The sequence below is a fragment of the Microcebus murinus genome, chromosome 4 (genome assembly GCF_040939455.1).
Source record: "Microcebus murinus isolate Inina chromosome 4, M.murinus_Inina_mat1.0, whole genome shotgun sequence".
NCBI classification, from domain to species: domain Eukaryota; kingdom Metazoa; phylum Chordata; class Mammalia; order Primates; family Cheirogaleidae; genus Microcebus; species Microcebus murinus.
This window is the reverse complement of record NC_134107.1, coordinates 12,235,802-12,259,133: the sequence shown is the minus strand read 5'-3', so window position 1 is coordinate 12,259,133 and position 23,332 is coordinate 12,235,802. Positions and strand designations below refer to the sequence as shown.

The 23,332-nt window shown below is 51.0% G+C and overlaps 1 protein-coding gene across 2 annotated transcripts; it reads left to right on the top strand.

Moving 5' to 3' along the window:
- The first annotated feature begins 69 nt into the window (after positions 1-69).
- Positions 70-17,655, top strand: CDCA5 (cell division cycle associated 5). Of its 2 annotated transcripts, XM_012778033.2 has the most exons (11): positions 70-230; positions 799-893; positions 972-1,037; positions 1,123-1,158; positions 5,249-5,686; positions 15,427-15,540; positions 15,857-15,963; positions 16,199-16,297; positions 17,074-17,140; positions 17,277-17,390; positions 17,473-17,655. In XM_012778033.2, exons 1-11 carry the CDS (start codon positions 185-187, stop codon positions 17,608-17,610), a joined length of 1,320 nt encoding a protein of 439 aa, XP_012633487.1. In that variant the 5' UTR covers positions 70-184; the 3' UTR covers positions 17,611-17,655. The 2 variants fall into 2 exon arrangements, with proteins under 2 accessions (XP_012633487.1, XP_012633490.1); XM_012778036.3 differs by lacking the exons at positions 15,427-15,540; positions 15,857-15,963; positions 16,199-16,297; ... (1 more) ...; positions 17,277-17,390; positions 17,473-17,655 and adding an exon at positions 5,817-5,914.
- Positions 17,656-23,332: the final 5,677 nt, after the last annotated feature.

Below are 23,332 nucleotides of genomic sequence, written 5' to 3'. Positions count from 1 at the left end.
TAGAAGTGAAGACGGGTGATGGCGGGGCGGGGTGGTAATCCGACGAGGCGGCCCCCAGCCTACGTCACTTCCGCTTCCTCCCCTGCAGAGCGGGTAATTCGAACGTTTCCTGGGGCAGGCAGCCCTCGGGGTTGGTTGGTACCCGGGCCGGCCGTGCAGGAGGAGGTCGAGACCGGGACTAATTATGTCTGGGAGGCGAACGCGGTCCGGGGGTGCCGCTCAGCGCTCCGGTGAGCAGATGCGCGCGGGAGAGATGGGGCCGAGCCGTTTGGGGGACGCAGTACTGTGAAGAATGTCCCTCCCCTTCGCCCCTGCCACCGCCGGAGGAGGCGCCCCTAAAGGGCATGTTTGGGAAGTTTCTCGCTCTCTCTAGAACCTGTTTTCTAGGTTCAAGGGCCTAGATTCTACTTCTACCTCTTTTTTTTTTTTTTTTTTTTTTTTTTTTGAGACAGAGTCTCGCTTTCTTGCCTAGGCTAGAGTGAGTGCCGTGGCGTCAGCCTAGCTCACAGCAACCTCAAACTCCTGGGCTTTTTAAGCAATCCTACTGCCTCAGCCTCCCGAGTTGCTGGGACTACAGGCACGAGCCACCATGCCCGGCTAATTTTTTATATATATATATATTAGATGGCTAATTAATTTCTTTCTATTTTTATAGTAGAGACGGGGTCTCGCTCAGGCTGGTTTTGAACTCCTGACCTTGAGCAATCCGCCCGCCTCGGCCTCCCAGAGTGCTAGGATTACAAGCGTGAGCCACCGCGCCCGGCCTACTTCTACCTCTTAACTATTTTCTCTTTCCAGGGCTCAGAACCCCATCTCCTTCTAATTCTTTGCGGAGATCCCAGCGGAAATCAGGCTCTGATCTCCCGAGCATACTCCCTGAAATCTGGCCGAAGGTGAGCTCCAGGTTTCTCAGTTCCTTCCCTAGAGGTCCCTGGGCTAATGTAGAGCTCATGTTAACTCCTCTTCTCCAGGCACCCCAGGCGGCTCCAGTCAGAAAGCCCATCGTCTTGAAGAAGATTGTGGCCCATGCTGTAGAGGTAAGGGCTAAGGTGGGTAGGGAAGTTGTGGTAGGGGGGCGAAACTAGGAGCTAGCTATGTGATCAACTGGTATTGTCCCCACAGGTCCCAGCTGGCCAGTCGTCTCACAGGAGCCCAAGGGTGAGTTCACTTTCATCTACTTAGTTCACTGGAATTAGGTTGAGTGGTCTAGTTAACTCTAGAGCTGGCAGTGCTCACATCTGCCTGGGAAGCTGTTTTGCAGTGTGAAACATCTGCATGTACTGCCAGTCTTGATTGCTCCCTGCAGTTTTAATGCATTTAGCTCTTTATACCTTGTATATTCTGCCATTCTCCTTAGAGCTTCCCTTAAAAGCTGAGCTGTGTCCTAACTACAGGCACTCTGTCTTCTTTCTAATCCATTTTGTCATGGTTTTTATGGTGGTTCTAAGATAAGACAGGTAGTATGACATTTTTTATAGTTTTAGCAGAGGTTATTATCAAGGATGTTTCATTAACAGAAAATCTGAAGATGTAATGAATGAGAAATGCTAACTTTGAAGAGCTGATGGGGTTTAGAGTCAAGTGAGGAGAAAAACAAATGAGCAAGTGATTACAACATAATGTACTGGGTGCTGCAATGAGGAATACTAGATGATATTATGGCACCTAACTCAGGGAATGTTTCACTGAAGAGGAAACATTTAAACTGAGTCTTTATTTCTACACATGTTCTTGACAAAAAAAAAGAGAAAAGTAAATAAATAAATAAACAGTTTTTTAAAAACAAAAAATAATAAATAAAAAAAAATAGGGGCCAGGCACAGTGGCTCACGCCTGTAATCCTAGCTCTCTGGGAGGCCGAGGCAGGAGGATTGCTCAAGGTCAGGATTTCGAAACCAGCCTGAGCAAGAGTGAGACCCCATCTTTACTAAAAATAGAAAGAAATTAATTGGCCAACTAAAAATATACAGAAAAAATTAGCTGGGCATGGTGGCGCATGCCTGTAGTCCCAGCTACTCGGGAGGCTGAGGCAAAAGGATCGCTTGAGCCCAGGAGTTGGAGGTTGCTGTGAGCCAGGCTGATGCCATGGCACTCTAACCCGGGCAACAGAGTGAGACTCTGTCTCAAAAATAAATAAATAAATAAAATAAAAATAAAGATAATAACAAATAAATAAACTGAGTCTTTATGCCAGGCACAGTGGCTCATGCCTATAATCCTATCACTCTGGGAGGTGAGGCAGGAAGATCGCTCTTAGATCGGGAATTTGACACCAATCTGAGCAAGAGTGAGAGCGAGAGTGAGTCCCTGTCTCTACTAAAAATAGAAAAAATTAGCTGGATGCGGTGGCACGTGCCTGTAGTCCTAGCTACCTGGGAGGCTGAGGCAGGAGGATTGCATGAGTCCAGGAGTTTGAGGTTGCAGTGAGCTACAATGGCACCATTGCACTCTACCCAGGGCGACAAAGTGAGACTCTGTCTAACAAAAAAAAAACCAGAAACTGAGTCTTTAAAGACATGCAGAGGTGTTCCAGGTAAAGGAAGCCAGGTGCAGAGATCTATAGTCCAAAGAAAAATCATGAGGTTTGGGGAACAGTAGTGTGGTGTGTCTGTGCACCTGAACTAAGGTAATGGCAGGGTGGCGCCGCTCTTCCCTGGAGGGACAGTCCCCTCCACATGACTGTCCTATTACACAGGACTAAGCTCAGAGAGAACCTCCTTCCAGAGGCCTTCCCTGACCACTCTTACCCTATCACTGGCACATTCTCTGTGTAATTCTCCTTAGGCCTTACCAATATCTGATAGTGTTTGCTTGTATGTTGACTTTCTCTCCCCTCTAAGAACATAAGTGCTTTGAGGGCAGGGATTGCTGCCTCTCCAGGATGGCCACTCATTCTTGTTGGTTAACTGATAGATTGGTGAAACAGTGAGCAGGATAAAGCTTCAAGGACCCGGGTGACTGCTTGACTGTAAGGGGATGAGGAAGTAGTCAGGAGTGACCCCCATTCCATTCAGCATCCCTTTTCCTAAGACCCAAGGGGAAGACTCTCCAGAGCTTATAGCCAGGAAACATCTCTCTTGATAACTGATGTACTTCCTTACATTAGACCACAAGAGTCATTGAATTTGCCCAATTTCCCCTCTTGTCTTGTCCACCAGAAAACTCAGTGCCAAGTTCCATGTGCATTAATTCAGTGGATACTTACTTTTTTTTTTTTTTTATTTCAGCATATTATGGGGGTACAAATGTTAAGGTTACGTATATTGCCCATTCCCTCCCTCGCCCAGTGAATACTTACTGAGCACCTGTGATGTGTAGGGCTCTGCTGTAGGTACTGGGCATAGATAAGGTTGGCCGTCCAGATGAAGATCCCTGCTTTTTTTTTGAAACAGAATCTCACTCTGTTGCCCTGGCTAGAGTGGCTGTGGCATGAGCCTAGCTCACTGCAACCTCAAACTCCTGGGCTCAAGTAATCAATCCTTCTGCCTCAGCCTCCTGAGTAGCTGGGACTACAGGCATGTGCCACTATGCCCGGCTAATTTTTTGTGTATGTTTTTAGTTGGCCAATTAATTTCTTTCTATTTTTAGTAGAGGCGGAGTCTCGCTCTTGCTCAGGCTGGTTTCGAAATCCTGACCTTGAGCCATCCTCCTGCCTTGGCCTCCCACAGTGCTAGGATTATAGGGGTACGCCACTGCACCCAGCCTAAGATCCCTGCTCTTGTGAGCTCACATCCTAGTTGGGGTAACAGTCAACCAGGGAACCAGCCAAAATCAGACAGCAGTGGTGCTATGCAGAAAATGAAAGGTCATGTGACAGAGTAGCTAGCAAAGGTGAGGAGGGGCTGGTAGGTGATGGCCTCCCTGAGGAAGCAGCATGTGAACTGAGAGTGGAATCATGAGGAACAGTGTGTGAGCCTCTAATGCACATGTCAGATTGTGCCTTTCCCCGGCAAAGGCTTGCTGTGGCTCTCTTGGTCTCTCAGCAAAAAGCCCTGTCACTGGCCTGTAGAATGCCCTGTAATGCCACCCATTACTGTTTGAACATCATCTTCAGTTCCTCTCACCTTACTTCCTTTCACTTTGGCCACGCTGGCTTCCTCCTTCCTTGACCCTGACAGGCATGTTTCAGCCTCAGGGCTTTTGCACCTTCTGTTCCTGCTGCCTAGAACTCTTTTCCTCCAGATGTCGACTCCCTCACCTCCTTCAAGTTGTAGTTTGAATGTCATCTGAGTGAGGCCAACGTTGTCCTTCACCTACTTAAAATTCTAACCCAACCCCAATACTCTATCCTGTTCTGTTTTTTTTCTGTAGCACCTCATACCTCTAACCTAATACATGATTCCTTATTGTCTGTTTCCCACGGAATGGAAGCTCCATGTCAGCAGGGGTTTTCTCTGCTTTATTCCCAGCTGTACTCCCAGTGCCTGGTACAGGACAAGTGCCAATAAGTACTTATTGACTGGATGTCTTAGAACAATCCTCATCAGCTGCACGGCAGACAGACTGTAGAGTGCAAGGGTGGAAGCAGGGAGATCAATCCAGAGGTCACCGAGCTGTTCTAGAAAATGCATAGTAGGGGCTCACATCAGTCAGAGGCGACTGGGTACTGGGCACATTTTGGAAATAGCTGACAGCACCAGCAGATGATGGCAAGTCTTCTTTTTTTTTTTTTTTTTTTTTTTTTTTTTTTTTTTTTTTTTTTTTTTTTTTTTTTTGAGACAGAGTCTTGCTCTGTTGCCCAGGCTAGAGTGAGTGCCGTGGCGTCAGCCTAGCTCACAGCAACCTTATACTCCTGGGCTCAAGCGATCCTCCTGCCTCAGCCTCCTGAGTAGCTGGGACTACAGGCATGCGCCACCATGCCCGGCTAAATTTTTTTCTGTATATATTAGTTGACCAATTAATTTCTTTCTATTTATAGTAGAGACTGGGTCTCGCTCTTGCTCAGGCTGGTTTCGAACTCCTGACCTTAAGCAATCCGCCTGCCTCAGCCTCCCAGAGTGTTAGGATTACAGGCGTGAGCCACCGCGCCCAGCTGGCAAGTCTTTTTGTGTCACAAAAGTAGACTCCTCAGAAGCAATGACAAGATTGTTTTTTCCTCTTCCGCACATCTCTTTCATGGGCTGATTTGTCTCTTTTCTTTTAAAGTGTTCGTCCTATGGGTCTGTCTTTTCCACCCTAAATCTGGGGCTTTTGTGGAAGCAAGTATTCCTGCTAAGTAACAGAAAGTCATTCTTGTGTCATGTTGCAGATTTCTTTTTTCTTGGAGAAAGAAAACAACCCTCCTAACAGGGAGCCTACTAAAGAGGACCTTTTCAAGATCCATAGTGTCCCAGGCACCCCAGCCACCACTCCTGTGCACAGCCTGAGTGCTGAGTCCAACTCTAGTGAAGGAAGCCTAGATGCCAGGGATGTGGAAATGTCTAAGAAAGTCAGGCGATCCTACAGTCGGCTAGAGACCCTGGCCTCTGCCTCTGCCTCCACCTCCACCCCGGGCCGTCGCTCCTGCTTTGGCTTTGAGAGGCTGCTAGGGGCAGAAGATTTGTTGGGAGTCTCGCCTGTGGTATATTCAAAGTCAACCGAGCTCACCAGGGTCCCAGCGAAGCCTTGGGCCCCAGACACGACCCTTCCTGGAATCTCGCCTCCAGTAGTGAAACAGAAACGAAAGAAGAAGGTGCCCGAGATCCTGGTGAGTGAGGGGCAGGGGTGCAGCTCTGGCACTTTTGGGGGCTAGGTAGCACCTACAGGGTGTGGGTGAGATGCTCCGGCCACCGTGTCCCCCCTCTTCACTCACCTGCCTCCCATTTCTCTTCCCCCAGAAATCAGAGCTGGATGAGTGGGCCGCGGCCATGAATGCCGAGTTTGAAGCTGCTGAGCAGTTTGATCTCCTGGTTGAATGAGATGCGGTGGGGTGCACCTGGCCAGACTCCTCTCTCCTTGTATATAGCCCTCCCCCCCCATGGAGAGCATACTTGGAATTCCCCTCCTCCAGCCTTGTTACCTGTGCGTGTGCCGTTGCTGCATGTGAGGCCTGGCCACCTCTGAGGGTTTGTGCAGCGCTGGCAGCCATCTCTATTTGAGGAAACGGGGCCGCCGGGCCACTCACTGGTGTCCTGTCTCTAGTCATCCTCTCCTTCCTACCTCCCCAAGGTAGTGCAGCCAGTTTCCAGTTGGGCCACAGACTGGGGAGAAGAACCACTGGCCCAGCCAGAATAGGTTAAAAAGATGAGGAATGGAGGTGAGAGGGCACCTCTGCCTCGGGAAGGGTGGCTGCTCTGAGACAGCCCCAACAGAAACAGGCCCCGGGGCAGAGGCAGCCTCAGGCTCTCCCTCCTGAGTTGCCTTCTGTTGGTGTTGGGTCCCAGCCACCAGCCCATCCATGTAAAGAGGCTTTGGGTTCTGTGGGTTTCCTTATAGATTCTGTAGATGGTCCAGGAGAACATTCATGGGCTGGGGACGGTTCCATGTTTGAGGAAGAAGCTGCGCATTCAACCTGTAAAATCTAAGTTTTGAAGGAGGGAGGGAAGCCTTAGTTGGGTCTCAGGCTACAAGTGTTTACTACATAGAAGCTGTGTTATAGTTCTGTGTTCTGTTGGGATGTTTGGTAAATGCCAGGCTAATGGAGCTCGGGCTGCTTGATGCAAAAAGGGTACATTTCAGGATGGGCCACCAAGTGCTGTGGGCTCCTGAGGTTCACGCTTCTGGGGTGGCCACCTGCACAGGGCCCAGCCACTCTGGCGGCTTGCCACTCTGCTACAGGGGCAGAAGGTACCCCATCTTGTCACTCACACCCATTTCTTACAAAATAAGGTACACAGAGTCTACTAGGCCCTAGAGGAAAAAATTATGAGTTGAAGGGTCCTAGTCCTACTTGCATTTTAAAACTACACTTGTAAAGTTCTAAGAAGCTTTTCTCACATACTAGAAAGCAGCAGGAATTGATAGCAATTTTAATATTTGGTCTCCTTATTGTGCTCGCACTCTGAGAACACTGCTTGAGGGAGGTGCTAGGAGTTGAAGGGTGAGAGATGCATCCCATTGCCTATGGGGAATTTTCTCCACCTTTTCCTGCTCTCAATACTGGTAAAAGGTGTGGTTTCAAAGGCTGCCCTGCCCCCCACAATCCCATCATACTCCAGGCTGTTGCACCTTTGGATGTCAAGTTCATGGAGACAGACTCAGAGGAGTGCCGAGGAGCTGGGGGAAAAACTGAGCGCCGGGTCAAGGCACTGGGATGAAATGGTGCAGGCCTGGTGGGCTCTCATGAAACCTGCAAAGCTATCTGCTCGATGCTTCGTGCTTTATCAGACCCTGCAAGGAAGCTGCCTTGCCAGGGTACACCCAGATGTCCTTGAGCTGGACCACACCTGAACTCTTACCCTCACTTGCTGGCAGGGCGGAACTCTGAAATGTGTCAGTCCTACGGAATCAGAACTAGCCAGATGATGCTAAGTTGATATCACCACAGCAAACTGTTCTCTCCCTGGGGAACTAAGAATGTGCAGTTTAAGGAAAAATTAGGATTTCATTTAAAATTTTTTTTTAAAATCCTGATTAAAGAGTTTCTGCCTATTTATAGACTGTGTTTCTTTTATTGGACCAAAGGCAGAGCTGAGGGTATGAGGCCCAACATGCCAAGCCTTCTTTGTGCTGTCACCAGGGTTGTCCCTTTGTCCAGGGGCTGCCAGCCTGGCCTCATTCTAGTTGCCCTGTGGTAGATCACTGCCCCCACAACATCTATTTCTGTCCAGTCACCCATCTGCTCCCTCCAAGGCAGGGCTGCCTGAAGTGGAAGCCTCGAGGTGAGGCTATTGAGAGTTCCCCCAGTGCCCAGGGCAGATGCCTGGACACCAAACGCCTTCCCAAGTCCGGCCCTTCTTCCCACTTCCCTTTCAGGCTCCTTTGAGCCCAGACTGGATGCTGTACAATGGTGGCTGCTACAGGACCCCCTGAGGAGCTTGCCAGAGATGCTTATTTCTGGAAATTCTTCCACTTGGTCTGAGGTGAAGCCTAGGAACATGCATGCAGGGGGCATAAACCAGCCTCTTTCCATCTCATCCTTGCCTCCTAGTCTGAACAAGTCAAGGCCATTAAATTCTCCCCAGACCTATCCACTTTCACCCCCATCCCCACCAGAGGAGATGGGCCCTTCTCAAAGCCAACTTTTTCACTGGCTTTTGATCAAATCTCTCATATCTGAGACCTTGCTCCCCTTTTTCCTCCAAGTCCTAAATGCTTTATGTTCATTTTATCATTGAAAACAATCAAAAGTTTTGACCAGCATATGTTGTTAGCTACTACCATTGCTCTCTTCTTTTAAGGTTAAGCTCCTTGAAAGAACATTCTCAAGTTGCCATTTGCTCCCTTTTAATTTATTCCTGGTGCCCTTATCATTCCATTGACTGCTCCACAGAGGTAACCATTGATCTCTTAATGCCCAGTGCACCAGACTCAGGCCTCAGCTGCCTGGGCTGGGGCCACCCTCCTTGGGGCTCTGACACTGCTGGCTCCTTTTTCTTGGCTTCCCCTGAAATGTCATGACACCCGAGTTCAGTGCTGGACCCTCCTTCCAATCTGCTTGCATTTGCTGATGACCTCAGGCTCACTGGGCTGCTTTCTTGCTCAAGACTTGTCAGTCTTTACTTACAACCCAAAACTCTGCCCTGAGCTACAAATCAGTACCTAAAACTGCCTTGGAGAACTGTATCTCAACTCAAAAGTCATCTCAAACTACTATCCAACAGCTTGCCTGCTCCTGTGCTCTCTATGCCATTAGTGTCACCGCCAGCTGACCCAGTCACACAAGCCAGGAACCTAGGGTCAGCTGCAGCTCTGTCCTCCTTCACCTACCCTATTTGGCCAGCCCCAACCTGCTTAGCACCCCTCCACCCACACAGCCACTGGACCAGTGCACTAGCCTCCTAGTGGATCTTCCTTTTATCTGCTCATGTCTCCAAACTATCCATACTGCAGCCAGGATGAATTTCTTAAGACACAAAATATGATCCTGTTTCTCCCTTCCTTAAAATCTTTTAGTATAGGCCGGGCGTGGTGGCTCATGCCTGTCATCCTAGCACTTTGGGAGGCCAAGGCGGGAGGATTGCTTGAGCTCAGGAGTTTGAGACCAGCCTGAGCAAGAGTGAGACCCTGTCTCCACTATAAATAGAAATTAGCCAAACAACTAAAAATAGAAAAAATTAGCTGGGCATGGTGGCATGTGCCTGTAGTCCCAGCTATTCAGGAGGCTGAGGCAGGAGGATCACCTGAGCCCAGTAGTTTGAGGTTGCTGTGAGCTAGGCTGACGCCACGGCACTCTAGCCAGGCAACAGAGTAAGACTGTCTCAAAAAAAAAAAAAAAAAAAAATCTTTTAGTATAATTCCACTTCTTCATGTAAGACCCAAAAGAATTGAAAATAGGGATTGCAATAGATATTTGTACACCTGTGTTCATAGTTCATAGGCTATTATTTAATAGCAACCAAAAGGTGGAAGCAACACAAAAGTCCATCAGTGGATAAATGGATAAAATGTAGTATGTTCACGCAGTGGAATATCCCTGGGTCTTTAAAAGGAATGAACAACCCGGTCAACATGGTAAACAAGACCGTGTCTCTACAAAAAATTGAAAAGTTAGCCAGGCATGATGGCACACACCTGTAGCCCCAGCTACTCTGGATGCTGAGACGAAAGGATCCCTTGAGCCCAGGAGTTTGAGGTTGGAGTGAGCTATGATTGCACCACTGGACAACAGAGCAAGACCCTATCTTTTTTAAAAACAGAAAGAAAGGAATGAAATTTTGACACTTGCTACAACCTTGAAGACATGCTGCATGAAAAGAGCCAGACACAAAAGGACAAACAACATATGGGTCCATTCATACGAGGCACCTAAAATAGTCGAATTCATAGAGAGTAGAACGGTGGTTGTCGGGCTAGGGAGAGGGGGTGGGGTTGGTGTGCAGTGGCGCAGGTCTCTGGCGAGGAAGATGAAGTACTGGAGAAAGGTCGTGGTGATGGCTGCATAGCAATGTGAATGTACTTAATGCCACTGAACTGTGGACTTAAGATCATTAAAATGGTACATCTTATGTTACATATTTCACTACAATACAAAACAAAACCCTTTGCTGACTGGCCATCGTCCATGCGCTGATGTGACGGGTGTTTGCGAGGCCCCACAACCGGCTGTCTGCAGGGCCTGCTCGCCTCTGTGGGACTGAACAGGCCTGACACTTCCTCCCCGGACCCAGCACCCAGGACCTGGGCACCTCACCTAAGCTGATCAGATTCCCCACCTGGAGGAGGACATGAAGAGAGACACCTGAGGATTCATGGAGGCGACAGCACCGCATTGTAGGGAGTGCACAAGGCCCACTGCAGTTCCAGCGGTTCCTGCCCTTTGAGTCTCTTCTTCCCTTGAGTTCTGTGACTCCCTTGCATCCTCCCAATAAACTCCTTTTTGCTCAAATTAGCCACCATTGTTTTCTGTTGTTTGCAACCCACAACCCATCCCCTGGTCTGGGGGATCCAGACACCTTAGAAGGGCTCACGAGGACCCCAGGGCAAGGCTGGTTCCCAAGCCTCCCGTTTCAACGCATACAGACTCCCCGCAGGCCCCCAGCTGCTACAGGTCCACACCTCCAGCCTCGGTTCAGACTGCTCTCTGCCTCCCACGCCCTTCTCTGCCCCTGCCCCACTTGGGGAGTCCTGCACCTGGCTCCAGCGTCATCCCTGCTCCCCGCTGGCCCCCTCTACAGTAGTAGCATAATGGATGAGAGCACGGGTTCTGGAGTCCGATGGGGTTTGAATCCTGGAACTGCCAGTTTCTAGCTGTGTGACCCCAGGCAAGTTGATTAGCCTCTGTGCCTCAGTTTCCTTATCCATAAAATGGGCACAACAATTATAATAATACCTACCTCAGGGTGTTTTGGTGAGAGTGAGATGAAATAATACAAGGAAAGTGCTTAGTGCATAGCAAATGCTCAATGAACAATAAATAGCTATCTTCAGGGAGAACTGACCATGCCCTAACTCTCTGAACCCCACCCAGACTTCCGTCATAGCACCTTTAAGCTCTATTCTGTCTGTTCTGCACATGCATTTATACAGTAGTTGTGAGTTACCTGAGCTTGGAGATGCAGTCATTATTTGTCTCTTTCCCACTGGAGTCCGGGAATGTCATGGAATAAACAGATGTGGTTTTCCCCCAGCCTAGGCACCTTGTGCCCCTCCAGTAGGAGCTGGGGGCAGGGGTTCAGAGAGCCTCTGAGTGCCTTGGAGGAGAGGCACGGGTGGAGATGGGAGCCGTGGTGCCGGCAGCCTCAGGCATGAGCCCTGCCTCTCACAACATGAATTCTGGTCCCACTAGCAAGCACGTGAAGACTGAAGCCAGCCCCATGGCTCACACCTGCCCCTGTTCCTTGGGGAATGGACTTCACCCTCCCTCTGCACAGGGCAGCTACCCACACAGCCTGCAGACCCTGCCTCCTCACCTGGGTCCTAAGCCCTCATGGCCTGCCACCCCTTCAGATGAGGCTTTGGACCAAGGCCCTATGGTCTTCCCAACATCTGGGCCTCGACCAGTCTGCCTTCCTCTCATGCACTTCCACGGTGAGGCTAACAAATTGTCAAGTTCTCTGACTGCCACCTGCTTGGGGGTCAGTCTGACTCCAGCTTTGACTCTTCTGTTAGTCATTTAGCCTCTTTGAGCCTTGGTTTTCACTAATTAAAAGTGGGGCTAGGCCGGGTGCGGTGGCTCATGCCTGTAATCCTAGCACTCTGGGAGGCCGAGGCGGACGGATCGTTTGAGCTCAGGAGTTCGAGATCAACCTGAGCAAGAGTGAGACCCCGTCTCTACTATAAATAGAAAGAAATTAATTGGCCAACTAAAAATATATATAAAAAATTAGCTGGGCATGATGGTGCATGCCTGTAGTCCTAGCTACTCAGGAGGCTGAGGCAGAAGGATTGCTTGAGCCCAGGAGTTTGAGGTTGCTGTGAGCTAGGCTGACACCATGGCTCTCTAGCCCTGGCAACAGAGTGAGACTCCATCTCAAAAAAAAAAAAAGTGGGGCTAATTCCATCTCTCTAACAGTTGCTTTGGGCGTTGTTTTCAAGGTTGATGTCACATGCAAAGCAGCTCCTAGTAATTGGGTGCTAGTATCCTTGTACCTGGCCCAGAGATTAACCCCTCAAAGGAGGAATTCATTTTTGTATCTTCCCAACATTCAAGTCAGACCCTTGAACAAAATTAGGGCTCAGTAAGTATTTGTGGAGCTGAAAACCCATTTTACAGGCTGGGAAATTAAGCTTGAGTGCCTGGGCTGCCCACCTGTACTCAGCAGAGTAGGACTCAAACCTGGGTTCTGAGCTGTCTTCTGTCCAAGTCTAAAATTAAGCTTCTGTCTGTGCTTGGCTGGCCGGAACCTCAGGGGACACTGGTCTTATCTATCTTGTCATCCTTCTCATATACTAACTGGTAACCATGAAACTTCATGCCTCCCAGTTCCCTCTAATAGGCACCAACCCATGGGCATGGCGTTAGGTTTGCCAGATTTAGCAAATAAAAATATAGGATACCCAGTTGAACTGGAATCTCAGGAAAATGAATTTTTTTTAGAATAAGCATGTCCTAAATCAGATATATAAATTAATTTTCTAGTTTGAATATGTCCCATGCAATATTTGGGACATGCTTATATAGATTGAGTATCCCCAATCCAAAAATCCAAAATGCTCCAAATTCCAAAACTTTTTGAGTGCTGATGTGACGCTCAACAGAAATGCTCATTGGAGCATTTTGATTTCCGGATTTTCGGATTAGGGATGCTCAACTGGTATAATGCAAATATTCCAAAATCTAAAAACATTTGAAATCCATAATACATCTTGTCCCAAGCCTTTTGGATAATGGATACTCAACCTGTACTAAAAAAAAAATTCATTGTTTATCTGAGATTCAAATGTAACTGGCATCCTGTATTTTATTTGGCATCCCTACATGGATTGCACTGGTATTCCACACGTACAGACCACTGTGAGGGCTGCTTTTGTGGTGTGACAGGGTGTCATGCACACCTTCGCAGTGCTAACACAATTTATTTATTTATTTATTTATTTTGAGACAGAGTCTCGCTTTGTTGCCCAGGCTAGAGTGAGTGCTGTGGCATCAGCCTAGCTCACAGCAATCTCAAACTCCTGGGCTCAAGCAATCCTCCTGCCTCAGCCTCCCGAGTAGCTGGGACTACAGGCATGTGCCACCATGCCCGGCTAAATTTTTCTATATATATTAATTGGCCAATTAATTTTCTTTCTATTTATAATAGAGACGGGCTCTTGCTCTTGCTCAGGCTGGTTTCGAACTCCTGACCTCGAGCAATCCACCCGCCTCGGACTCCCAAGTGCTAGGATTACAAGCGTGAGCCACTGCACCTGGCCAGTGCTAACACAATTTAGACACTTGTCACAGGCAGCAGTTGCGGCTTGCCTCGCTCTTTCATTCCCAAGGCCCTTGGCTTCCTGCCTCTAGGGTCTACTCCTTCCACCTACCCTCCAAACTATGGCCAAACAATCACATAGACAAACACAAAGGTCTCCATGACACCTCGTCCTCCGTGGGCGCTTTGCCTACTCACCCTGTGTCCCAGTGAGGTGCCCCACACCTAAGCACACCATGCCCTTCTGCACTGTCCTCCTTCTGCTTACAGTGTAAGTCTGACACTGTTTCCTCTTCTGGATTGCCCTTCGTCCTTCTCTGGCCAGGATACCCCACTCGTTTGGGATCAAGCAGCACATCCTTGGGGCAGTCTTTCTGGACCTCCTAGGTAGAGAACATGATGTGACTCCCTCCTCTTGTGGCTGGGGCTTCTGTACAGACCTCTGCTGTAGCTCATCTCCCTTCACTGTGCTCATCCGCAAACCTGGGGCCAGCCCCATCCCCCGGGAGCTTCTGGGAGGAACCAGGTCATGTTCATCTGTACATTCTCAAGACCTGGCCCAAGGCCTTTTGTTTCTTTACCTTGTCTTATATTTGGGCCCTTTAAACTACTTCCAGTTTTTCTTAGTGGTGTAAATCGGCTACTGTGGTCTTCCATGTGAATTTTTTTTATTATCTATGGAGTCATTTCTTTAGGCCCAGTTTCCAAAGCAAACCATTGGAGCCATGGTTCTTGCTAGTTTTGTGGGTCTTGTTATATGCAGCCAGATTTCCCCTGGGACAGATCAAGCCTGGGGACAGAGTTGCTTGCTTTAGAGCAGCAACACCACCCTGGAGCTCAACCAGTCTCTGGGGTTACGGGCCCCTCTGCAGAGATGTTTATATCATGTGGACAGGAGTTGTGTGGTTTTAGGCTGCCCAGAAAAGTTCAATATAACACAGAGAGCACATTACAGAGAAGCCCTGCAACAGCCCACAGGTTTCTCAGAGGCCCAGATGGAGCTCAGTGTGAAGAAGGACCACATCTGAGGTCACTTGGCCAGCAGATGCGCAGGGTTCTGAAAAATCTGAGGATGAAAATGGTGACAATTCTGTCTATTGACTTCAGCTTTTGTGTGACTTGGGGAGGAGCTGCTATTTCAAGGCGCCTTGGTGGGACATCTCACACCACCTCCAAGAGACGGAAATGTCCTCAGAGTCAGCCCAGCTCTGGCACTGCTATGGACCATTCTGATGGGGTCCTGGGGGAGGGGCACTTGCTCAGTGGATAAAAGTAGGCAGGATTCAGATTGGCCGCAAGGGGGGAGGGAAGGGGGAGTGAACAACATGGCCAAGAGATGGCTGTAGGGATGAGTTTGGATGGTGGCAGAAAGTGAGGCCCCTGGTTGGTCTGGACAGAGGCTTGTTCAAGGGTGATGGAAAATTAGGTGGGTTAGAAAACAAGGTGTCAATAATGGAGGGTCTTGAGCAGCACACTGGGCACTTTACCCTTTGTTTCTCAGTGTCCATCTGACAGATGATTTCTATACCAAACGTAGGATGGATTCTCCAGCTTTTTACCAAATTCCTATGGGATCCCTTTAAATATCGTCCTCCCACTCCCCACCCCCACTTTGCATTTATAAGGATTCAGTTTACAAAATACTATTTGCTTGTAGTTTTGGTAGGATTGCCATATCAAATACAGGACAGCTAGTTAAATTCAAATTTCAAGTGAACAATGAGTAGTTTTTTAGTGTAAGTATACCCCAGACATTGCATGGAACATACTTACACTAAAAAAAGTATTCATTTTCATCTGAAATTCAAACTGAACCAGGCATTCTGTATTGCATTTGCTAAATCTGGCAACCCTAACTTTGAAGGCCCTGGTTTGCTGGACAAAGCTGGTGACGGAGGCTCCACAGGCTAGAGGCCGCCCCAAGAAAACCAGGCTAGAAAGGACAGACGGGGAATGGTGGGTATGATCTCCAGCAGGCTTCTGTCTCTCTCAGTCTCCCAGGGGCAGACAGAGAGCCCTCGCCAAGCCCATTGTGAAGCCAGAAAAGCAACCTGTTGAGGAGCAGAAGCCTGAAGACCCTCAGGTTTCCAGGGAGCCCAGCACAGAGGTGACAGAAAGCCCCACGGCCTCCTAACGCAGCCTGTGGGGGAGGCAGGAGGGCTGGAGAAACTTCTTCTGCCTGGGTGGAGGTCTGAACCCCCAACTGCCACAGCCCAGCCTCCTGCTGCTGGGGAGTCCAGGCCCAGGGCCAGAAGGGCAGGCACAGAAGGCTCCTTCATGCTTCCTACCACCACTTCCTCCACGGGGTGGGGGGACACAGAGGACAGAGCCCCTGAAAAACAGGGAGATGGCATGGGAGAATCTAGCCTCCTGGGTGAGCAGCCTCATGCCACTTCAGTGACCATGGCACCTTCTCTGGAAAGCCACCTTCTTCAGAGCAAAATCTGAGCCTGCAGGCAGAACCTACCGTCACATTCCTGCTTACACTCCTGAGCACGTCTGAGCTGAGTGAGCCCAAAGACTCTGACTCGTAAGGCTGTGTGAGTGTGTATGAATGCATGCATGTGTAAGGTGCAGGGAGGCACAGGGTGTCCCCCATGCCCAGGAGCATTCAAACCTGAGCCGGGACTCAGCCCTGGGCTGTGCACAGCAGAGGCCCAGACAGTACTAAACGGGGTGGGCTCCAGGCTGGGCCCCCTGACTCTGCCCACCCCCCTCATCCAGCCTGTAGACCTGGTCCAAACCTCACTGCCCACCTGCTCCAGGGACTTGGAGATCCGGGAATCCCGGTTCCTGGATCAGGAAGACTGGGGCCCTCAGCGGGCCTCGAAGGAGATCAAGCATTTGCAGAATGACTGTATGAGGTGAGCCCAGCGGGCAGGTAGGATGGAGGGCTTCCCCTACTGAGACCAGTCCTGGTTCTCAGGTCAGAGCCCACATGCCTGGTTAGCAGGCAGTCCAATAGCTGTCCACCAGGGGCCCCCACCTTTAACCGTCCAAAAACTTGATGGGCGGCAGTCTGTGGGGAGGGGTGTCTGTTCTCTGGGTGTCGGGCTCTGGGGCTGGGGTCTGCATGTTCCTATGGCCACTTGCCGCTCTGTGGTAATGCCAGGGTCAGAGCCCTACCTGGCGACAGAGGTCCTGAGGTGGGGTGGGGTGTGACACTGCATGTGGACGCCTAGGCCATGGGTCTGAGTGATCAGCTCTTTCACTCATACACAACTGACTAGAGTGCTCAGGCAGGGCTGGTTCCAGTGTCGACCTTGTCACTGGCCTGGAACCACAGAGAACCCTGTCATAGCCCCAACTCTAGCTCAAAGGATGGCTAGCCTTATGCCAACTACCCCCTTCCAAAGGGGACCTCAGGGGGTTTCTAGCTCAGCCCATAAAAGCAGCCTGCCCTGCTCTTGCTAAGGAAGACAAAAAGCATGGTCTGGTCTCTATCTGGGGCACCTGATACAAGTCACTCAGGGAGAAAATTCCCTCCCTGCCTGTGGTTTTACTAAGACAAAAAGACTGAGCTCTTAAGGACACAAAGATCCCAGGTGGCTATAGGATCATGTGGCTGGTGCAGGAAAAGTGTGGAGGGGTGCTGCCTGGGAGCACAGGAACTGGGCGGGGGTCTCTCTTTCAACCCTAGGCTTCGGGAGTCACTGAACAGTACCCAGATGGACAACCTGGCCCTTGGGGAGAAGCTGCAAAACCTGGTGAGACCCTCAGCCCAGGACCCCCTTCCTTTGTCTTGCCTCCTCCCTGCTGCCAGCCCAGCTCTGGTGCTCGAGGGGCCCCAGGCTGTCCTGCCCGGTCAGTTGCCCACCTCTGGCCCTACAACCTTTTTCCCAGCCCACCGTGCTGTATCAGAGCCTGAAGGAGGAAGCCCAGGCCATCCAGGAGGAAGTGGAAGTCTTCCAGGAGGAAGTAAAAGCCATCCAGGAGGAAGCCCAGGCCCTGTTCCAGGTGTGTGGGCAGTTGTGGCAGGCGGGGAGGGGGGACGCCTGCACAGCATTGCTCATTCGCACTCCTGGGCCTCTGCCTGCAGCATTCCAGCTCCCAGAGCATAGCCCTGCTCCTCATGCCGCCCGACCAGCCCCACGACCAGAAGGACAAAATTCAGCCCTGGCCAGGCCCAACGCCGGAGTCCGGACACCGCCTCAGGAGGCTGTTCCATCAGCTATAATCAGTTAGCTCCTCTCTAGGTCCCAGCAATAAACTTCACAGCTGAGCTGCGGCTCCACGCAGTGTCTGTGGGCCCTGGTTCTCGGTTAGGGAGCAGAAGGTCACCAAATCCACACTGAGCTCAGCCCCTGGACCACCCTCTGACATTATCCCAGCTCCCTCTGTTTGCCTGTACCTATCTCCTTCCCCACATGGCCCTGCCCTTCCCCCATCTCAGAGAAGCTTCCAGGTTTGGTTGGTGTCAGCCTTGGAGAAACGGAGAGACATGCTCAAGGGTGATGTTCCCAAGATTGGTTGGTGTCAGCCTTGGAGAAACGGAGAGACATGCTCAAGGGTGATGTTCCCAAGATAAGCGCTTGGGCGGGACTTGAAGGGGGCCGCAGCCCCTCCCCAGAAGGATCCAGGCACCTGCTGTAACTCCAAAGTGCAGAATAATACTAGGGTAGTGGCAAGAGCCACTACCCACCTGGTGACCTTGGATAAGCCCCCTCCCCTTCGTAAGTCACTGGGTGTCAGGGAGAGAGGTAGTGGGCTCGACATCCAACACTTCTCAGGCCTGGAGATGCATCTGGCCCCACTCCATGCCCCACTAGAGAACCCTCTGGCCCAGGGTCTCCTGGGGCCTCCTGTGAGCCCCAACCCTCCTCCACCAATGGGGATGCCAAAAACCAGACACATATACAGTCAAGGGGGACAAAAGAGGAAGGAATCCTGATAGAAGTTTGCTAAATTAGATACCAAATTGGTTAATATTCTATAGGGCGATCTTTTTAAAAGTCTGTAACCCCAAGATTTATATTATTTACCGGGCAGAAATCATTTGCATCTTAATCAGTTTTCTGTAATGTAACCTCTAACTTTACAGAGTCCAGGCCTAATCAACGGTAAAAGATCAAGCAGGATTCCCTTGCTAGTCCTCTAGTGTGACATGAAAAGGGCCAGGGATGATCTTTTTGCCCTGTGTTCCTGTAGGGAGACACCAGCCAAGAGGATGGAAATTCAGGTTTGGGGCTCCTCCTCAGGCCTGGCTTGACTTACATCAGACTTCTAGGGACCATGCCCAGCAAAACAACTGGTGATACACTTATTAGTGAAGGTTTGATTATGTCCCAGCTTCAGGCTGAGCTGAGCTGAGCTGAGCTAACATCTCTGACTTAGCAGCTCACCTCTCCCGAGACTCCACCCTCCTCACTTGATGGCTGTAGGGGTCCCAGACCTCCCCCACCCCCTACCTTCTGACTCATCCTTGAGCAGGGGCCCAGCCATACAAAGAGCTGTCTTGCCATTTTCCCAAAAGAAATCATCTGACAGTGAGGTTGATAATAGTTGGGTCAACACCTAAATGTTTAAATCAATTTACCCATTTAAGGACTTCTATCCATAAGACATAGTCATCATCACCAAGGTCCTGTTTGAGCCTGCTTCCTCTAAAGGCCTCTCAGCCTGGGAAGGCATGCAAGTGTGGTTACATTAATACTGTCTGGCTGCCGGAAATCGAGGCTATTACAGGCCCCCTCCCCAGTTATCTCCAAACCACAGAAGCGTTTACAGATGCCCACAGGCATCCTGGCCATGGCCCTGCACCCCAGGGCCCCCACATTGGCTGCCCAAGCTCAGTCCCTGCAGCCACTCCCGTCAATGCCAAATCCAAGCACTACCAGCCCGCAGTCCTTTTCATGGGAGGGAGCACCCATGGCAAATCTACGTGGGCCCCAGGGCATTACCAAGTCTTTTCATTCACACGTTTCCCCCAGATCTGTTAGTCAAAGGTGGTTACCATGTCAGTCACAAGCTGTGCCCAGATCTTCTAGGCCTGTCATCAAGGCCCTGGGCTGAGTTGGCTAACCAGGCTCCTATGTCCCTCTGGGCACTATCTTTCCCGAGAGGGGCAGAACAGGATGCCCCTCCCCTGCCTGGTGATGAGAGATGGGATAGCCTCATGACTATGAGTGCAGAAGCTTGTTCTAATCACAGCTGCACCACCTGCTAGCTGGTGTCACCTTGATCGAGTGACTGGACTCACCTGTTCATCTGTGGTAACGTGGGGTCGACCATTGTGCCCACCTCAGAGGGCTCTCAGGAGGACTGAGTGATTCAGTGTGGGTTCCGCACAGTGTTAGTGGCCAGTGAGTGTTGGCAATCATTATCTGACCTCCAGTGGATCTGCCCAGGCCCCCAGACTGGCTTCAGAGGCCCAGTGGAGGCAGTTTTGAGTAGTAGTGATCCCAGCAGGCTCCCTGCCCCACCTGCCAGCCCTGCTGTTCCTGCCCGAGAGAGTGGCCAGGCAGCCCGGCAGCCCCTTCCTTCCTCCTGCAGCATCTTTCTTCGGGAACATCCAGCTCTGGAGGTCTGTTAGATGCGCCCTCCCCTCTCATGAGCTGCCCATGCCTGGCTCAGCAATCCCAGTGAGGTTTACCCAGGGGGTCTGTTTCCCGGGGCTTCCTTGGCCACCTCTTGGATCTCTTGTTTTCTTGGACACCCCTTGGACAGTGACAGCCAGAGCAGGGGCATTGAGGAGCTGTGCGGGTGTGGGCCAGCTCTGCATCCAGTCCACAAGTGCTCGCTGTGCACCTCCTGGGTGCCAGGCACTGCTCTGGCTGCGGGGCTTCAGCGGTGGATACAACAAAGATGCCTGCCCTGGTGGGACCTGCACTCCGGGAGGGGAGACAAGAAATACTGAGCAAGTCAGATGGGGGCTGATGCAGTGGAGAAAACGAAGCCTCGGAGGGCAGGGGGAGGATGAGGGAGGGGAAGGAATGCAATTTTAGGTAGAGTGGTGGAGGAAGAAGATGTCATTGAGGAGTGACATTTGAGCAAGGACACAAAGGACCTGAGGGAGTGAGCCCCGTGGGCAGCTGGGGGAACAGGTTCCAGGGAGTGAGGGAGGAGCCAGTAGGTTCTGGGGACCCTGGAGGCTGGGGCAGCTGGAGCAATGAGCGAGGGGGAGGAGGAGGGATGAGGTCAAGGCCCTGATAGTGACCTTGTCACTCTAAGAGACACGGGAGCCTTGGGGAGCTGTGAGCACAGTTGTGACATGGCCTGACATGTGTTTTACAAGGACTACTCTGACTGCTAAAGGGTACAAGAATGTCATCCGAGGGACCTGGTAAGAGGCTACTGCGATAATCCAGGGGAAAGATGACAGGGTCTTGGGCCAGGTTGGATTCTGGGTTTGTTTTGAAAGTGCAGCCCAAACGACTCACTGACAGAGTGGAGGTGGAGTGTGAGAGAGACAGGAGTAAAAACTCCACAATTTCCGGCCTGAGTGACTAAGGATGGGGCTGCAGGTACTCAAAGTGAGGCCTGCTAGAGGAGGAGGCTTGAGGAGGAAGACCAGAAGCTATGTTTGGGGTGTGATGAGAGTCTGGAATCCTTCTTGACCACACAAATGTGGGCAGCTGGAAACACAAGACTAGAGTTCAGGGGCCAGGTGCAGATTGGAGACATCTGTGGGTTTTCAGTCCATACTTGGTCATTTGTATTGATTATTGCTGTGTAACAAATGACTCCAAAACCTAGCAGCTTAAAACCATAAAGCTTTACTATCTCACACAATTTCCACAGGTTAGGGATTTGAAAGTGGCTTGGTTGGGTGGTCTCATGGGGTTGCAGTCAAGATGTCAGCTGGGGCTACAATCTTCAGAAGGCTTGGATGGTGCTGGAGGACCCACTCCCCAGGTGGCTCACTCACAGGGCTGGCAGGTTAGTGCTGATTGTTGGCTGGGGGACTCAGTTCTCACCATGTGGCCTGTCCATCGGGTTGCTTGAGCATCCTCACAACATGGCGTCAGTAAGGTCATGTGACTCTGCAGGCGCATCCAGAGGCAAGGGTGCAGGTGCAGAGCAGGCAGAGAGAGTCAGATGTAACCAGGATGGGTTTTCCCAGTGAATGTGATCAAAGCAGAGAGGATTGCGGGGTTGAGAGGTCTTCAAGGACCTCAAACTGGGCAAGGAGGGAGAAGAGCACATCTGGGAGGTGGAGAGTGGGAAGGAGCAGGCGGCACCAATGTCTTGGAGGTCCTGGAGGGACTGAGGGCCCTTTAGAGTCAGAGCAGTCAAGTGAGTAAGTGGGAAGATAAAAGGGTGTTTATATGCTTTAGCTCAGGGGTCCTCAAACTTTTTAAACAGGGGCGGGGGAGCAGTTGGAGAGTGCGCACTGTGGGCCCGGGATGAGTCAGCTGCTAAGCAGGACAGGCAGTGGTGGCAAAAACACCTGGAGGGCTGGATAACCATGCTAGGCAGCCCGCATGTGGCCCGAGGGCGGTAGTTTGAAGACCCCTGCAAGTTTAGCTACTTTAAGTGATTTCCATCAACACCCACAATCCAGAATGTTCCAGGAAGGGCCACACCACCGGCCCAGCCAAGAAGGGGAAAGGAAAATTGGAAAATTGACCAAGTTGATGTCTGGTGCCTACAGCAGTGTAGACACCAACAGAGTCCGACAATCTGAGCTGATTTCTTGGGTGTCGCACACACACTGCCACACACTCTCAGACACCACACTGACAGCAGAGTCACCCACTCAGAAGTCGCACACTTGTTCAGGTGTCCTTTCTGTGACTTCACGTGTTCAAGGGGTTAAATCCTTCCAGGAGTGGGTAGGGCAGGACAGTGGGGCTGCTGCCTTGGTGTCATCCCATGCCTGTGCTTCAGCTTATCGACTGGCGGTGCCTGTCCTCCCGTGGCCTTATAAGGAAGGTGTGCGGGCCCTGCACTGATGGGGCTCTGATAAGATCCAAGGTCACATTCCAGGCACTGATAATCACCTGGCCAAGAGTGGCAGCTTCCTGGTGCACCTCGCTGAAGTCACTGATCGCACAATGGGTCCTGACCGGTGCACGAGGGGAGATGAGTGCAGGGCGGGAGGTGCTGGCAAAATGGGGTTGTGAGCAGGAGGGGGCCGTTCTCAGAGGGGGCTGTGAAGTCACACACGTGCACACACAGTCCACCGTGGCCCAGCCCCCTACTCCAGTATGTAGGGTCTCACTTTCCCTCTCAGCCTTCAGACATGCTGGGCCGTCTGCACGATGGCCCGCCCTCACCTTCCCCGCATGCTGAGCACCTTCTCGTCCTCGTCCTGTCCTCCGAGGAGCCCCTCAAATGTCCCCACCTGAGCAGAACTCCTCATTCTCCCCCCTAGGAGCACGGCAGTCCTACCTTTCTAGGGCACTTACCACAAGGCTGACCCCAAAGCCTGCCTCCCCTGCTGGCCTTTGTGTCCCCAGGGCCTCAGTGGACCCAGCACAGAGCTGAATGACTGAACGCTGCTTGCGTGGATAGGCAAGGGTGAATAAATGAATGGAGGGTGGGTGGCCCAAGAGTCCCACCTCCTCCCATAAACTGGGTCCCCTTCAGGATAGACACAGAGAATTCTTCTGGGTCCCCCTTCTTTCCTTTAGCTCTAGGCCTTGTGTTTTAGAGTGAAGAGTGGCTAAAATTTACTGAGCTCCCACTATGTGCCACATGCTGGTCTAGACGTTTCTACAGGTGTCATCTTCTCTCTCTCTCTCTCTCTCTCTCTCTCTCTCTCTCTCTCTCTCTCAATCTCTGCTGCCTGGGCATGTTTTTATGGCGTCAGCCTAGCTCACAGCAACCTCCAACTCCTGGGCTCAAGCGATCCTCTTGCCTCAGCCTCCCGAGTAGCTGGGACTACTGGCATGCACCACCATGCCCGGCTAATTTTTTTCTTTCTCTTTTTAGTTGCTCAGCTGATTTTTTCTATT

Excerpts from the sequence above, each read along its gene's own strand:
- CDCA5 (XM_012778033.2), top strand. The coding sequence starts at position 185 with ATGTCTGGGAGGCGAACGCGGTCCGGGGGTGCCGCTCAGCGCTCCG. Across the intron at positions 15,964-16,198 it reads GAGCCCAAAGACTCTGACTC|GGACTTGGAGATCCGGGAAT; the intron begins GTAAGGCTGTGT and ends CACCTGCTCCAG. Across the intron at positions 17,141-17,276 it reads GGGAGAAGCTGCAAAACCTG|CCCACCGTGCTGTATCAGAG; the intron begins GTGAGACCCTCA and ends CCTTTTTCCCAG.